This window comes from Hylobates moloch, unplaced genomic scaffold (genome assembly GCF_009828535.3).
Source record: "Hylobates moloch isolate HMO894 unplaced genomic scaffold, HMol_V3 SCAFFOLD_20, whole genome shotgun sequence".
Taxonomy (NCBI): Eukaryota; Metazoa; Chordata; class Mammalia; order Primates; family Hylobatidae; genus Hylobates; species Hylobates moloch.
The window spans coordinates 41,625,616-41,642,611 of record NW_026652295.1 but is presented as its reverse complement, the minus strand read 5'-3'; the positions used below and the strand labels follow the sequence as shown (position 1 = coordinate 41,642,611).

Below are 16,996 nucleotides of genomic sequence, written 5' to 3'. Positions count from 1 at the left end.
GCTGGCAGCGGTTTCTCACCTGCTGGTGATGGCTGTGTCCGATGCTGGGGCCGCGCCATGGGGTCTGCTGGGGGGCTGCTGGGCTGCAGCAGGCACGGGCATGCGGAAGCCAATGGGGCGGGGAATCCGGCTCCGGGTGGCGGCTGCCCTCCCAGCCTTCCTGGGCAAGGCCGCTGTCGGCTCAGAGGCGGGCGTGTCCTCCTCGGAGCCCGTGCCTGAGAGGGTCTCAGAGGCACGGCGCTGCTCCTCACTGGAGGAGGACGAGGCCCCTGAGGCCAGCCGCAACAGCAGGCGGCCCTGCCTCTTCTCCATCACCAGCCGCGCCAGGTCCTGCTGCGGCCGAGCCCGCTTGCTCCACCGCTCTTTGGCCGACAGTGAGCCTGAGGGCTCCGAGCCCGTGTCCTCCTCAGAAAGCAGGACAGGGATACGGCTCCTGGGGCGAGAGCCTGGCATAGCATGGCGTCTGGGGGAGGTGGTGGCCACTTTCTCAGGGTTTGGCTCCAGCGGGGACACCGGGGCTGGCCCGTCTGCAAGGGCCGGGCCGTTGGGCAGTGAGTTTGTGGCCATCTCTGAGGGGGTTTCCCCGGGGGCCCCAGACAGGGCAGAGCCCTCTATCTCGGCCCCATTCAGCCCTGACAGGGCGAGGCCGTTCTCCAGGGGAGCTCGGGCCCCCTCCTCCACAGCTCCCCCATCAGAGGCCAGCTCCAGACCCAGCTCGCCCCCAGCGCTGAACTCCTCAGACCGCAAGGCTTGTCCACCGGAAGACATGACGTTGAGGTGGGTTTTCTCCGCAATGTGCACAAAGGTCCTCTCAACTTTGGTGAAGGGTGAGGAGGTGACTGCCACGCCCCCGGCCCCTGTGGTCACTGTCCCGGCCCCCAGCCCTGCCCCAGGCCCCGGGGGCTTGGGCTCAGACTTGAGGACAGAGGACAGGGTGCCTGGCTCAGATACGTCCAGCTGGCTGCCCGTGGGCTGGGGCCGCTCATGCTGAGGAGTGAGGGCGGCCAGGGTGCCCAGGTCGGGGTCGGGGGCCAGTTCAGCAGTGACGGGCGACTTCTTCATGTCGCCAGGAGAGACAAGCACCAGCGTTTTGGAGCCCTCCTCAGGCTCCAGGTCCCCATCGGCCATGGAGGCCCGGCCCCTGGACTCCTTCTGATCGTCTGCCAGCAGTGTGGACGGGGCACCCTCCTGGCTCCGGTCGGTGCTCCTCTCACTCCCCTCACTGCTGGAGCCACTGCGAGGCCCCAGCACCTCCCCCAAGGCAACTGCCGCTGCACCCTCCTCCTCCTCTTCCTCCTCCTCCTCCTCCTCCTCTTCCTCCTCCTCTTCCTCTTCCTCTTCCTCCTCTTCTTCTTCCTCATCCTCTTCTTCCTCTTCCTCATCTTCCTCCTCCTCCTCCTCTTCCTCCTTCCCATTAGCCTGAGGCTGAACAGGAGCCAGCGGGACCTGGGGGGTGGTGAGCAGCATGTGCGAGAAGCCCACCCTCCGGACCCTGTTGAGCAACCTCGCCCGTTCTCGGTAATCGGAGAGGTCTCTTTTGAAGTCCTGGTAGGGCAGACTCAGAGGCACAGCTCGTGGGAGGCCATTCACCTCAAATGGGGGCGCCACGGAGAACACCTGCAAGGGGCACACATAGGGACCCTCTGAGGTCACCCACCCTCCTGGGCCCAGGAGGCCTTCACCTGCACCCACAAGCTAGGAGACTCACAGGCCCGGGTCGTCTACCAGAGTGTGAGCTCCATAAAGGGAAGCACAGGCACTGGGTCTGTCTTGTTCACTGCTCTGTCCTCAGGCGCCTAGTGAGTGCTCAGCAAACCTCTGATGAATGACTGTCCATGCTCTAGGTTCCCTGAAGTCCCAGGCCCTGATCCTGTTGGCCTTTCTGCCTCCCAGCCTCTCCATGTCCCCAGCCCCTCTCATCACCATGTGCATCCTGCACCCGAGTCAGCAACAATAACAGAAAATGAAAACTGGTAGGAACCACGACCACCACGCAGATCAGCCCTTCCTTTTACAGATGAGAAAGCCAGGTCCAGAGACGGGCGGCAAGTATCTGCGCCACTTCCTGGATGGGCTGTGCCAGGCTGGCTCCTAGATGCCCTCAGTACCACCTCAGGGTGTGCAGTTTCTCTGTGGCCAGAGCTGGCTGCCCAGGGCCACCAGATCCTGTGCTGGACAAGGGCAAAGGCGGGGCTGTCCTCTACCCTTAAAAATGCAGGCTGGCCGGGCGCGGTGGCTCACGCTTGTAATCCCAGCATTTTGGGAGGCCGAGGCGGGCGGATCTCGAGGTCAGGAGATCGAGACCACGGTGAAACCCCATCTCTACTAAAAATACAAAAAAAAAAATTAGCCGGGCGTGTTGGCGGGCGCCTGTAGTCCCAGCTACTCGCAGAGGCTGAGGCAGGAGAATGGCGTGAACCCGGGAGGCGGAGCTTGCAGTGAGCCGAGATTGCGCCACTGCACTCCAGCCTGGGCGACAGAGCAAGGCTCCGTCTCAAAAAAAAAAAAAAAAAAAAGTGCAGGCTGGGCCCCTCGACCTCCAATCCATCCTCTCAGCCAGGAATTTGTCCAGCCCTCAACAGGTATACTTGAGCTTCATTCCATTTTCCTCTTCAAAGCTTTGTGCAGAGCCCTTGGCAATGTGATGGACAAACCAGTCCTTGGTTTTCTAGACTCTTGCCATGTCCCCCTTAGCCTCCTTCCTTCCAGACTAGAAAGGTCTGACCACCTGGTCAGGACCTTGGCTGCTGTGTCTCCTTCACTCTAGTTCCACCCTGTTCAATACACAGACATCCCCAGGCACCCACCCTGATGCCCCGGGCCCATCAGGGCTGACACAGCTTTGTTCCATGGTGGGACAGTGCTGACGACGTCCAGCACTTTGCTAGTGTTTTCGAACACAATGGGCTTCTGTCTTCCTGAGCTAGCAGAACACAGCCCATCCAGACCAGAAGCCCCGGGGATATCTTGCCTCCCCACTTTCCTGCCCATCCACGCTGCCAAGGAGTCCTGCCAAGCATCTTTCTTAAACCTTTCTGTGTCTGCTACCCCAGGCCCACGAGCACAGCCTTGCCTTTCCTGGCGGATCCCCAGCCACCGGCCTGTTCTCTCCATTCTGCACTGCCGTCCATCCTTTTTACATCTGCCTGAGTGATCTTCCTGAAACTTCATCTGATTCCATCTCTCTCTGCTTCAAATTTGCTGTGGCTGCCACAGTCCTTAGGAGACAGTTCAGATCTTTTTTTTTTTTTTGATATGGAACCCTGCTCTGTCGCCCAGGCTGGAGTGCAGTGGCACGATCTCAGCTCACTGCAACCTCTGCCTCCCAGGTTCAAGTGATTCTCCTGCCTCAGCCTCCCTAGTAGCTGGGATTACAGGTGCCCGCCACCACACCCAGCTAATTTTTTTTTGTATTCTTAGTAGAGACGGGGTTTCACCATGTTGGCCAGGCTGGTCTCAAACTCCTGACCTCAGGTGATCCACCCACTTCGGCCTCCCAGAGTGCTGGGATTACAGGCGTGAGCCACCACACCCGGCCTAAGACAGTTCAGATCTTTGACTTGGTCCATGAATCCCCCACCCAACCGTGACCTGACTCCTACCTGCTGCTCTGGCCTCACTTATTGCAACACCCTCGGTCCCCTGCCCCTGCCTACACTCCACCCATTCCGATGCTTCCAGAAGTTCCTAAGTGCATCTTCCAGCTCACACTTAGCCCAGGCAGTTTCCTTCACCTGGGGGTCCCTCTCACCTCCTCTCTGCACATGATAACTTCCTACCCTTCCTTCAAGACCAGCTCAAACAGCTCCTGGTCTTAGCAAAGAAGAGACAAAGCCTTCCTGTCAACTTTCCTGTCCACCCACCAAGCAGATTTACTCACTCTCCCTTTTCTACTTGTTTTCCACATCCTTCCATGAGAGAATCTCCCACCTATTGTTCTACATGCGTGTATTTATAGGGTTCTCTCTCCTGATACACAGAGATCCCTGAAGATTTCTTCATTCACTACTTCAAGAAGTGGTCTTTGAATGTCTCTTTTCCTGGTCACCATGTTATAGTCTAAGAATCAGTGGATCAAGTATGAACAAGATGGAGACTGTCCTTATTTTCTCTGTATCAGGAAACTAAGTGGGGATATACACATTCCACAAAGGTTGTGATCATAAATGAGGTCATATAAGCAAAGGTCATATAGCAGTTGCTCAATAAATGTTAGCTCTCTCCCACCCCTACCTCCCACCTCCTGCTCTGCTCGCCTTGGTTTGGAGGTCATTGGCCCCCTCCCCAGCCCCAGAAAAGCCTGGATGCCACACCTATGGGGAATAGAGTGTGAGGAAAGGAGGGGGCTCTGCCAGTCGAAGCCTCCATGCAAATAGCACAAAGCCTGATGGAGAGGAAGGCAGAGACCTCCAAGGCTGAGGATCTGTCCAGGGCTGTGGCTGCTCCCCTTCCCAACTGCCATGATCTTCCCTGTAATCAGACCATCAGTGAGGATTTGGTGGGGTGATGCAAGAAGATAGCTTCAGATTCCAACAGGACCCCAGCAACCCTGTTTGGGCCAGGTAGGGAACTTTCTTAGAAAACTTTTCTTAGTTAGAAAGTTTTCTTAGAAAGCTTTCTCAGAAAGCTCCCTACCTGGCTCAAACAGAGTTGCTGGGGTCCCCTCAGCCTGGGGAACATGGCAAAACCCTGTTTTCACTAAAAATACAAAAATTAGCTGGGCGTGTTTGCGCCCAGCTACTCGAGAGGCTGAGGAGATCAAAGCTGCAGTGAGCTGTGCTCGCACCACTGCACTCCAGCCTGGGCAACAGAGCGACACTGTCTCAAAAAACACAACAACAACAACAACAACAGCAAAAACTTTGTCCCCTCCACATATAGGCTGGAAGTGTCCAGAAGAATTTACTTTTTCTACACAATATTCGTTCTTATTAATCCATTCATTCATTTAGCAAACACTAGGCACCAACTCTGTGCCAGGCCTTGTGCTGGGACACTTTGCCAGTCACCAATGTTATGGCTAGAGAAAATGGCTGGGTAGAGGTGGAGGGGCTGCTGTAAGCTCCCAGGTGAGTGAGGACCATGGGGTGGGTGGGTGCTGGCGCTGACAGGGACAGGCAGACAGACAGAGAGCTCTGAGCATGTCTCTCTCCCAACCACCTCTGAACTCACCCAACTGGCACCAGACACATCCTGCCCAGTAGGGATGGCCTTTAACTCCACCAGGCCACCCATCCTCCTCAGAACCTTTACCTATTGTCCCTCTAATCCCTGGCACCTTGGTTAAAGACACCCTTTCCTTTGCTCTCTGGCCAGGCCCTGGATCTCTCTGAAAAGGCCCCATGTAGAGAATGGGATCCCCGGCAACACACACACACACACACACACACACACACAGTGCTCACATTGGATGGTTGTAGGTGGAACCCTTTTTCCTGCCTCCAAGTCCTCCCCTCCTATTACCTGGGAGAGAGGAGGAATGAGAACTGAAAATCAATGATCAGTCATAAAATCAGACTGGGAAACTGAGGCACAGAGAGGGGCATGGATTTGGGCATTGGTCCAGGTTATAAAGCTCATCCATGAGGGTGGCCCAGGACCCAAAACTCTTTCCAGTGTCTCCCACTCAGTCCCACATGGGGACACCTGGAACCCTCTGCCTTTTGGGAGGAAGAGCCCTGAATCTCAGGGTGAGGACAACTTTGCCCTAAGGATCACTGCCACCCCCACACCAACCTAGGCATGCTGGCTTTTCGGTTTCAAAGTCCCTCTGCCCTTCCCCCATCTGGCTCTGTGCTGGGGAGGGGCAGAGCCTGGGCTCAAATTCCTCCCTCCTCAGAGAGTAGCCTAACCCTCTCCCTGCCTCTCCTGGATGCCCAGTGAATTATTCATCCATTTGCCCATTTGATCTTGAGTTCATTCACTCAGCCAGTGATCCACAGACACGGTCAGTGTGTCTGGCCCTTTAGCTGTCTGACAAAGTTCACACCTTCTTGCTTCCTTCTCAGGGCAGCAACCTTTATGATTCTAATCTGCTTATTGTGGTTCCCAGGCCTGGCTTGGCACAGCATTGTCCAGAGTTGCTTTTTAAAAATACACAGTCCTGGATCCTACCCCCAGATTCTGTAGGTCAGAGAAGAGGCCCAGAAATCTGGCTGTTTTAACGCTCCTTAGTGATTCAGAGTTCAGCCAAAGGCGTATGTGGTAAGGGTTGGGCTGTTGGGAGAGGAGGAGGACAGGCCAATCAAACTGATACCCTCAGAGAGAATGAAAGCCCCAGCCCCTCCCCTCCATGCACTGTGCCTCATCTAGAGGGCTAGGCCTCACCAGCTCCAGAGCCCAGCCCAAGTCCATGTTTACTCCAGTCAGGAGGAAAAGTGAAGGGAGAGGATGCACCAGACTCTGATCTTCAATTGCCACCAACAAAACTGGGCTCTCATGCCCTTGGGGAAACTTCTCTGACACCGACACTGGAGACAGGGCTCCACTTAGCCCCATCCTTAATCCCCACACAGGGTGCATGGAGCCACTCCTGCCTGAACCCCAGACAGCCCCAGACTTCAGGCACTGCACCCCGGCCCACGGCCCCAAAGTCGAAGATGCGGGGCTGGGAGGCGATGTGTGACGAAAGCAGGAGGGTGAGCCCTGGCTCCCCACTCCTCCCATGCTGAGGTGGGGGGCTTGTGCCTCTCACAGCAGTTCCTCCTCCTCTCTCAGAAACTGCCTCGTGCATGCCTCCCACCTCCTCTCCTCCACTAGGGAAGAAGCACCCCCAACGCCCCTGCTCCTCCTGCGAGGAGATGAGATGTGCCTGCATCACCTCTGTCAGCTCCGCACTCAGCACCGCCTCTCCCAGACCCTTCACTTGCATTTGTCTGTCTGCGCCACCACCCTACAAACGTCTCTGCCAAGCCAAGAGCCCTCCCTCCACTCCACCCCACACCCAGGAGTGCCGGGGAAGGGGAAGGTGGTGGAAGGGGTAAGAAGACCCGGGAATGTGGCCACCTACCCTAGGTCTATGCAGAACTGCACACACTTGACCCCACATCTCTGTGTCCAAATCCCACCCTTGCCTGCCCCAGAGTGAGGAGTTGGCAGCCTGTGAGGGGCGTCTTCTAAATGCCCCGGGGCTTTGGGAATGCAGCTGGATCTTGCCCCTTTGCCTTTCTGTTTGGCAGTGTGCGGGGATGGGGCGGAGGTATGGGGGGCCTTCCTCTTTTACACTGTCCTCCTCACCTTTCCCCTCTCTCTCCAGTCTCAGAAGTCTGCCATTATTTCCTTCTTAGTGGCCCACCCCTCCCACTGACTGAGTTCTCCTTCAACCCATGTTCCATCCCTGCACCCCCAACCCCAGGCTCTCACAGTCCATGCTCCAGTGTCCCTCGGCGGGCCACCCCCACCCTGGCACCCCCAAGGCCAGGGCTGCATCTCCCATATCTCTCAGATTGCCCATCGTAGCAGAGGGCCAGGGGCAGGCTCCTCAGTGCAGTGTCCTCTCACAGGCCTCTGGCACCCTAGCTTTCTAGTCCCACCAGACACTTGGTCTCAAAAGCCTGATCCCACAGAGAACTGATCACTGGGCCTGGTGGGCCCAACCCCCTACTTCTACACACCCTCCATCCCCACCTGGAAGTTGGCAATTTGGAATTGAGTCCCAGAGACCAGAGTCCACTCACCCCTTCCCTCCCCACCCATTCAGTGAAAGGAGACTGCCATCAGGGCAAGGGTGACTCAAGTCCAACTAGGCCCAAACCTCTGGGGTGCCCTCCTCACCCAGCTGCCTGGCTAAGGTGTGGACGAAGCTCATCCACTGACCTGGAACTTGCCCACCCCTCAGTCCCAGAGTCAGCAACAGACTAGCCCCTGCCCTCTGCCCAGCCTGGCGACCTCAGAGCCAGGGTCTACACTGAGAGCTGGGAAAGGAAGGGGGAGGGTGAAAGAAAGCAGGCGGAGGCGCAGGTTCCTGGAAGGCGTCTTTAATCAGGATTTGGTAGTACACAAGCTCTCCGGATTGTCTGCATTAACATACAGGGACTTAAAAAGGCACAAGATCCCTCGCACAGCGACGCGTGACGGCGGGGCGCCCCCTCCCCGCCCGTGCGCGGCCGTGTGCGCGTGGGTGCGTGTCCGTGTCCCACCCCCGTGGCGGCGCCGCGCGTGTGCGTGTCGGTTTCAAGTGTTGGATTTGTACAGTACTCGCAGTCTAGGGGCAGGGGGCTCAGTGCATGCTTTTCTACCCGGGCCTGGGGCCACCCCCCGACGCCGCTATGTACACTAAGGAGGACGCACCCCGGAGAGAGAGAGGAAGAAAAAAAGCGTCCCATCTTCGTGTGCGTGTGTGTGCGTGTGAGCGTGTGTGTGGTTTTGAGTTTTTCGTGCATGCTTCCGCTGGCCAGGGTCGGGGATAGTGCAAGCGTATAATACAGTATTATTGCAGTACAAAATGGGGGGTCGAGAGAAGGACTTACGATGGGAGGGGAAGGCTCAGGAATAAACCGACTGGGACTCAGGACCTCCGCGAGGGTCCTCTCGCTGATCCCCTTCCTATTCCTCCCCCACTCCGCCCCCACCCCCGCAATTAGAAGGCGTCTCCTTACGCAGGAAGGGGCTCAGCTGGGCCCCAGTGCTGAGTTTCTCTGTCCCATCAGTCCCGCTTCTCCGGGGGCAGGGGCCAGCCCCTCTCCTCGCTCGACACTGAGAACTCTGAGGGCCCGGAGCCCCGCCCCCTCCCCCACGGAAGCCCCTCCGATCGGGGAGCGGGGTCGACGGAGCAAGTGCAAAGGAAGCAGATGTTGGTCCCTGAGTTTTATTTTCGGGGGTGGGGGTGTGGGAAGAGCTGGAAATGGGGGGGCATGTTTGGTGACCCCCAGGGCCCTCAGTGGTGGGATGGGGCAGGGGACGCGGACTGGGGCGTAGGCAAAAAGGGGGCTGTTGGGTTGCTCTGAGAGACCTGGGCTCAACGCTCTGCTCCCCCTCAACTCTGGGCTCTTTGGCATCCAATTGCAAGGCCAATTATTGGGGCGGGGGTGGGGGGCAGCCCGAAGGGCAGTGAGGTAACGGGAGTCAGGGGTGGGGCGACAGGGCCTTCTGAGCCTGGAGGCTTAGCCGAACGCCTCCGCCTGTCCCCACCCGCACCCCAGCCTGGCAGCACTGAGGGGAGCCCCACTCCAGCCCGCCCCCGCCCCGGGGCCAGGGACCCAGAGGCCGCCAGCCAGCAGCAGGGAAAAGCAAACGAAAACGGGCGCGAAGGCGGGGGCGACGGGGGCGGCGGGGGACGCGAACCCAGGGGAAGCCTCGGCGGCGGGGTGGGGCAGGAGCGCGGCGGGGCCGAAGTCCGGCGGGGGGGTGCAGGACGCCGCGGGGCGCTGTGTGGGGCAGGCGGTACATTCGTGGCGCTGGCCGCGGGGGCGGGCGGGTGGACGGGGGCCCTGGCTTGGGGACCTGCGGGGGTCCGGCTGCGCAGTCCTCGTGCGCTCCCGGCCGGGGCTGCTAGTGCAGGGTCCGGAGAGTGGGCGAAGTGCGCGCAGCTAAGGAGGGAGAGTGTGTGAGTGTGGGTGTGAGTGTGAGTGCGTGAGGGCCGGTTAGTGAGTGGCCAAGTGGACCCCACTGCCAGCACCCCCACAGCCTGTGCAGGGAGGGAGGGTGCGTGGTGGGACTGACGGCGGAGCCAAGCGGAGGAGAGTCTAGGAAGGTTCTAGAAAGGAGTCCTGTGGGCTCCATTTCCCCCTCCTCTCCACCCCTTCCCCCCACCTCATTTGGAGGAAGGGCACTCAGGCTTGGAGCCTCCTGGGCTGGGACGCCCACTGGATGGTGTGTGGGGAACCAGAGGGATATCGGAGGGTTGTGGCCCTCAGACGTGGAGCCTTTCCCTTAGGGAGAAGGATGCTTGACATTTTCAGGGGCTGACTGTATGGAGGGTGGGCTGCTTCCTGTCCCTTGAGTTGAGTGTGTCCCAGGTCTAAGTGGAGTTTGGGGTAGGGTGAGATGGGGTTCAGGCCCTCCTGAGAGATCTACACTTCCATCCCCAAGTACCACATCAACCCAAGGACAGCAGAGGATACAGCATTTTCCAGGCTCCCCACACACAGCTGGAGTTGCCCCGATCCCCGGTCAGAGCCACACCCTCCCCAAGTATGGTCCCCTCCACTGCCCACTCCATATAGATACATTTACACAGCTCCTTCTGCCTACCCAGGGGCCCAAGGCTCCCCGCACCACTGCCTGAGCAAGACAGCACCACCCCTCCCCAGAAAAAGGGATCTAGGCAGGACAGAAGAGAGAGCGAGTCCGAGTCCGGGGGTCCTGGGACCAGCATGGCTCAGAGGTGCCACCATCCCCCACCCACTGGGCAGGGCTGTGTCTGTTTTCCCCAAAACTGGAAATGCAAAGGGATATCGTTGGGTTCAGGATGTTAGCGGTTGGGATGAGTGTTCAGTGGTTATTGCTGTGACCCAAGCTGCCTTTGAGTGTGTGGGGCATGTATATTAAGTTATCAAAAATTTACTAGCGCATTTGTCACGGACCCAGGGTCCTCAGAACATGCCCTCTCCCATGGAAAAAATACTAGTCCCACCAGGAGGCCCCCACTCACCACAGAAAGGTCCACTGGCTCCCACACTCATTCAGGCACTTATGCACACCACATGTATCCACACAGCACACACCACACATCCCCACTGGCCAGGTTCGAGTTCCTGGGCAAGAACACTGTCGCCTTTCAGTGCTGCAGCCCTGGACAGAGGGTGGCGCAGGAAGTCCTCAGGCTCACAGTGGTTGCAAAATGAGTTTAGGTCACCTCTGCCTGTAAACCATTTTGGTTTGGTTCATAAAGTGATTTTTCTTTTTAAAATTAGATGCCAACAATTAAAAGTTGAGAGATTTCAAATAAAAATTAGAAGACAGTGGCAACAATTGGTTGAGCTGAGGATGGTAGGGGCATGGGAGTTCCCCTGTTTACCACAGTCCTTGAACCTGCCACTTCCCTGACACTGTTTGGATCTTGTTGATGTATGAGTTGGTGACACCCATTCGGTGCTCACAGATGCCAGTCTCTTCCCCGTCTGTGAGCCTGACCCCTGGGACCTCACCAATCCCACTGAGGTCAGGCTTTGGAGCCCCTGCTTTCTCACGCTAACTCCTCCTCTGCCCACCTGATCCCCAGAGCTGCTGTGGGATGCCTGGGGCCATGTGGGATTGAGGGGTTGGAGGTCTCTGGAGAGACAGGGTCCAGCTATTTCAACCAACCCCAGTACTCTGGAGTGACTCTCATCTGGACGCCACCCCATGGCAAGGTGGGAATGGGAAAGGAAGGAAAATATGGCTTGCTGACAACTCCCCTCTTTTCTATAGACTGAGGAGGGGACCCACCGCAAAGGACAATCAACCAACCAATACACAGACCAAGATGTTTCACAAACTCTGTCAAACAAGACCTCAGATTATTCGGCATGGGTGGGTTTTTTATATGTTCTGGTAAATAAAATGTTCTGATTAATTTGTTAAATGCAGATAACACTGGGATCTACCTCATAAGCTATCATGAGGTTTAAATGAGTTAATTTTGTAAAGTGCTTAGATCACTGCCTGGCACATAATAAGCACTGTGTGCCAGTGGCTATTAAATAAAATCACAAATAATTGTAAACCACCACTAAATGCAGAGTGAGACTATCAAGTGCGAAAACACCACTTTCAAAATACAACAAAGACAGCTGTCTCTTTTCAAAGCTGACCCCGAGGAGGCTACACGCTTTCCCCAAGCAGGGTATCAATCTTGAAACATTCTGGCCTCCTCTTGGGAAATGCTTCAGAAAACAAGAGTGACAATATTGCAGGCTCACAGCATCCCCACCTAGCCTGGGAACCGGAGACCGGCAACTCGACCCAAACCATGTGAAGCTCTGCCGAGCTTCACGTGAACTTGATCCAACACAAGTGGCTTAGATGACCTTAACAATTTCCAAGAGTCAAAGCCACCCAGAAAAGATAATGTTATTAAGATCACCTGTTAGCTCAGAGCTTTATGGCTTACAAAACACTCTCCCCTCCACCATGGAGGATATACAAAAAGATGTCCCCCTAAAGGACAACATGCTTTGAACCATGGCCTTGCTTTAAAGGACACACCCTCTCCCACAGGTGTCAGTTCTGAGGTGGGAGGTGTGTGTTTGAAAACTCAGCCACCTTCTCTGGCCGGGCGCGGTGGCTCACGCTTGTAATCCCAGCACTTTGGGAGGCCGAGGCGGGCGAATCACGAGGTCAGGAGATCGAGACCACGGTGAAACCCCGTCTCTACTAAAAATACAAAAAATTAGCCAGGCGTGGTGGCGGACGCCTGTAGTCCCAGCTACTCGGAGAGGCTGAGGCAGGAGAATGGCGTGAACCCGGGAGGCGGAGCTTGCAGTGAGCCGAGATTGCGCCACTGCACTCCAGCCTGGGCGACAGAGCGAGACTCCGTCTCAAAAAAAAAAAAAAAAAAAAAAAAAAGAAAACTCAGCCACCTTCTCAATGCTGCAGGATTTCCCACTTCCAAAGGCGTTGGAAACACTAATATGTATGTAATGCTAAAATGAGGCTGAAGCCAGTGCCATCATCTTTGATATTTCACAAGGCACTTTGGGATCTTAGAGTACCTCAGGGTTCTGGTCACTGAGATGGAGCTGTGCTCAGGGTTGAGTAGTGGAACCCTCTAGAAGGGAATGCTGGATCACAGAGTGCTTGGTTTCATCCAACCCCAGATTGGGGGGGATCCCTGCCCACATTGCTGCTGACTTACGGAGCAGATGGTGGGCAGGTTCCCTTCACTTCACCTCCTGCCACTACCTGGGGTGGATGGGAGGAGGGCAAGAGGAGGGGGCTGGGGGAGGCAGTGCCAGCAGGAGGGGAGTGGGGCCACTGTTCAGCCTCACCCCCTCACCTTTGTGCTTTTTGTTTTCTGTCCCTTCTCAAAGGGTCCACCTTGACCCTCTCCTGCCTACTGCCTGAGCAGGGTGCAAAGCCATCCAAAACAGCCCAGAGGGCAACAGAGGCTTGGGTCTGGGGAGATTCAAAAGTGAGCAGCTGAGATGGGGGTGGGGGTGGGGCACAAGTATTAGAACCCAAATCTGGCCTTTGTTGCCAGATGGAGAAGGTGCTCTTGGCCCAGACATCCTCAAAAATAAATAAATAAATAAATAAATAAATAAATAAATAGACTTACAAAGAAAGATTTTGGGGAAAGGAGTGTGTGGCTATGGAGTGGCTTACGTGGATGGTGTGGATGAGCCATACCACAATCGTGGCCCTCTGTGTGGACAGTTTGGCTCCAGGGCACTGCCCACCATACTTATGGCACCCCCAGGCAGGGGCCAGCCTGAGGCCTCTACTCTAACCAGAGCCATCTGGGGAATTGATGGGCCAAGCAGAGGTTACAGGGAGAGAGGGGTAGAAGAGTGAAGCTGGGATGAGAGTAGGTACATAGGAAACTACCAATGACTGCATAGACATCTTTCTGGCTCCCTAACACACATGTGCATACACACACTCATACAACACTGTGCAACTTGCGCACGTGCCAGTCACATTGAGGTCTATGTAAATGGTACTTCCTGGAATTACACAGTGCACAGCCTGAGCATTCATCCATGGCAGCCCTTCCACATGCACAAACACTCATTCGTAAGCACACTCTTACGCACAAGTGTACACGCATGCACACAAGCAAACATACAGTCTCACTGAAATAAACATTTTGCAAATCTTTGCGCCTCCTCCCCTCCCCATACAGGCACTGCCCTTTCTGGCACCCACTTCACTACTACCGCATTCCACAGGGGAACAGAGGTGCTGGCTGACACGGGCAGGATGAATAAAGGGAACCTTGGGCTCCCTGCAGTGAAGGTTGGGGGCTGAGAAATGGGCAGAAGAGGCATGAGCAAGCTAGCATCCTGACACTTCCCCACTCCCAAGTGTCCAGATCCCTATCCAACCTGCCTCTCTTCTGCTGTGTCTTCACCACCGCCCTTGGGGCTGACCGAGCACCTGCAGGAAGGAGTCACCCTCTGAGAAGGGCAGAGGTGGGGCCGCTCCCACCTAGGATTTGTCCTGAGACACTGGTTTTGCTGACAAGCACACGGTTTCTCACCTCATCCTTAACAACCACCTTTGCTGCCACTGCTTCTAAGCTGGGTCTCCTCGTTGCTCAGCTCCAGCCTGCCTTGAGAGGTGAATCCCAGGCCCCTCTCATCCATCCTCAGTTCCTGAGGAGCGGAGGACAGACACCCAGTCCTACCAGGGAGTGATGGCACAGGTGTTTTGGGGGAGGGGCAGCCTACCATGGACTGAGCCTTTCTGGGGTAAGATGTGTGAGGAAGGAACTCTGTCCTCAATGATGATGGCCTGGGAAAGTCTCGCTAGGTCACAGGGCTGCCTCCCCCCATCACTGAGCACTGAAACACTCCCCACCACATTCCAAACCTGGCTGTCCTGGCCTCCATCCCATACACGGGGCCGCGCACACACACACACACACACACACACACACACACACACATATACACATCACGCAAGGAGGGTCTTGGCCTCCCACCAGCCCCTCGGGGTGGATCAGACCCAGCCATGCCAAGAGATCACAAATTAAACAGAACAAAGCCCATGCCAGAGTGCCTGTGGCCCTGCAGGCCTCATCTCCCTGACACCTTACTGCCCACTGGACTCTGGACCCATCAGTGGCTCCAGCTGAGCGCCCCTGCCCTGTCCTGGAAACTGTACCACCAGCCCCACCCCTCCCTGCACCATTTGGCTGGCACCTACAAAGGAAGCTAATGGGGGGGGGGTGGGACGGAGACTCTGCTTGGGGTGGGAGTATTACAGTACCTTGGGCCAACGTTCTAGGGGGGCTGTATTGCATGATGGGGTGGGATGGGGTGTGTGAGTGTGTGATTATTGCGTCCTGGGAAGGAACCATGGTCCTCTGCCTGCTCCCCACCCCCCCCCCACCTGCCCCCTCCAGGAGGGGGGGGGCCCAGCCTAGGTCTTGTGGGTGAACCGGGCCCACACCTGCTGCAGCTGGGACCGCGAGATGCGGAGCACCGAGGGCATGAGTCTGTGGTTGCCAGCAGCGAGGGGCGCGTGGCGCCGGTGGGGCGCCCGCACAGGGCTGCTCTCGGCCGAGCGGCTGCGCTGAATGAGGGAACCGGAGGAGCCCGAGGAGCCGCCGCCGCCGGGGTGAGGGTAATGCTCCGTCTCCAGCGTGGAGGAGGAGAACACGGAGGACGCCAGTCGTCGCAGGGGGCTGTACCGCGGGAGGGAGTGCCCCGAGAGTCTGTCCTCCTCCAACTGAAAGAGACCAAGAGAGTGGAGGGAAAAGAGGTGTCAGGCACAGACTCGACAGCTCCGTCTCCGGGGCCACCCACCGCTCACAGCCCCTGCGGCGCCGGCGTCCCAGGCAAGTGGGCGGGTCAGGCAGGGTGGAGGAGGGTGCAAACCACCCGCCCCAAGGTCCTGCCTCAGAATCTAGGCTCTGGCCTCCAACGCCCTTCCCCCTCCTCCTCCTCTCTGGAACTTCTCACACTATGGTCTCTGCAAGGAGACCATGGTCACTCACCTCCTCCGAGAAGCCTTCCTGGCTTAGTCCTACCTAGCTCAGGGTTGTTCTGGACTGGGGAATCCATTCTCTGGGGAAGGTGGCTCTGTGCTCTGAGAGAGTTCCTTGCCATGTGTTGACAGCTGTGTGCGGCCTGTCTCCCCAGCTGGATTCTGTGCTACTCATTAGGTCTCAGAAACTTTCCCTGTACACCCTCCGCCTTGGCACCCCCGCCCCATCACAGGGAGGTGTGGGGATCGGGGTGACCATGCGGCATAAGGTGGGACTCTAGAGCCCAATTACTCGTGTTTGAATCCCAACTCCACCACTTAAAATCTGAGTGACCTTGAGCAAGTTACTGCATCTCTTTGAGCCTCAGCTTCCTCCTCTTTAAAATGGGGGTCATAATGGTGCCCACCTCAAAGGGTGGTCGTGAGGATTCAATGTTATAAGATGTGCAGCACTCGGAACAGCACCCGTCACGGAGTAAATGCTGCGCTCTTCACTGGGCCATTTTAGTATCTAATTTTAAATCACTCTTCCTAATGAGGGAAGGGATGGACTCGTAGGAGGAGGGGCAAACTGAAGTCATTTCTTGAACGTGGCTTTTTCCCTGCCCCCTCAAAGTCTGAGCCTCCAGGCAGCTTGTGTACGGGGCTGGGCAGAGCTGCTGCCTCATCGCCTTCTGGAAGAATCCTGCTCTGTGCCCCCATGCCCTCCGAGTGAAGTGGAAGTGTCCCAGATACGTGGGGGTAGAAATGGCACCCAGGGTGTTACCGGACCTCTCCTAGCCTGACCCTCTCTCTTCCTGAGACTGAGGCCAGTTGAAATAGCTTCTACAGTGGCAGCAAGGACTGGCTGGGCCAGCTCCTCCAGGAAGGAGGGGGCCTGGGACACTCAGCTCCAGCATCCCTTGCTGCTGTCAAATGGGGGCACAAGGGACTTGGCATGGAGCCTCCAGCAGACTAGGGAAAAGGGAGAACATTCTAATAGGACTGGCTTTGCTTCCACCTTGCTTTCCCTTTCAGCTTCTTTTTGGCCAAGTCTAGGATCCTTCTGAGCTAGTCCCATCTGTACCAAGGATTAGGGGTCTAAGGCCCATCCAGAGAGACCAAGGGACAGAGGCACCACCGTTGCCCAAAGCCCCCTCTCACAGCACATGTGGGTGGCTTGAGTTAACATTCCAGCCAGAGTTTGCTCAGCTGCCAGGCAGAAGGATTTTTCATAGGATGGCATTGAATCCCAGAGTGCTCTTGCCCTTCAGATTGGGCACCACTTGTGGCCACCTGCTTGTCTTCAACACCAGTTGAAATATTACCGCTGTGAGACCACTCCAGCTCCCTCCCCTGCAAGCTCCCAGCTTCTAGCAGGTAAGAGTGCTCTCCCTGATGCACCTGGATTGTAAACATCTTTCTAGACCTTTGCATCTCCACC

At 56.7% G+C, this 16,996-nt stretch overlaps 1 protein-coding gene across 3 annotated transcripts in view; it reads right to left on the bottom strand.

The window, feature by feature from the left end:
• Positions 1-16,996, bottom strand: part of TTBK1 (tau tubulin kinase 1) — a 45,444-nt gene that overhangs the window by 3,988 nt on the left and 24,460 nt on the right. For 2 of the 3 annotated variants that reach the window (XM_032141451.2, XM_058432343.1), the window contains exon 14: positions 20-1,617. In XM_032141451.2, coding sequence (XP_031997342.1) covers positions 20-1,617 — 1,598 coding nt within the window. Of the gene's footprint in view, positions 1-19; positions 1,618-15,036; positions 15,316-16,996 lie in introns of all 3 variants that reach the window. The other variant, XM_058432342.1, reaches the window with a different exon arrangement.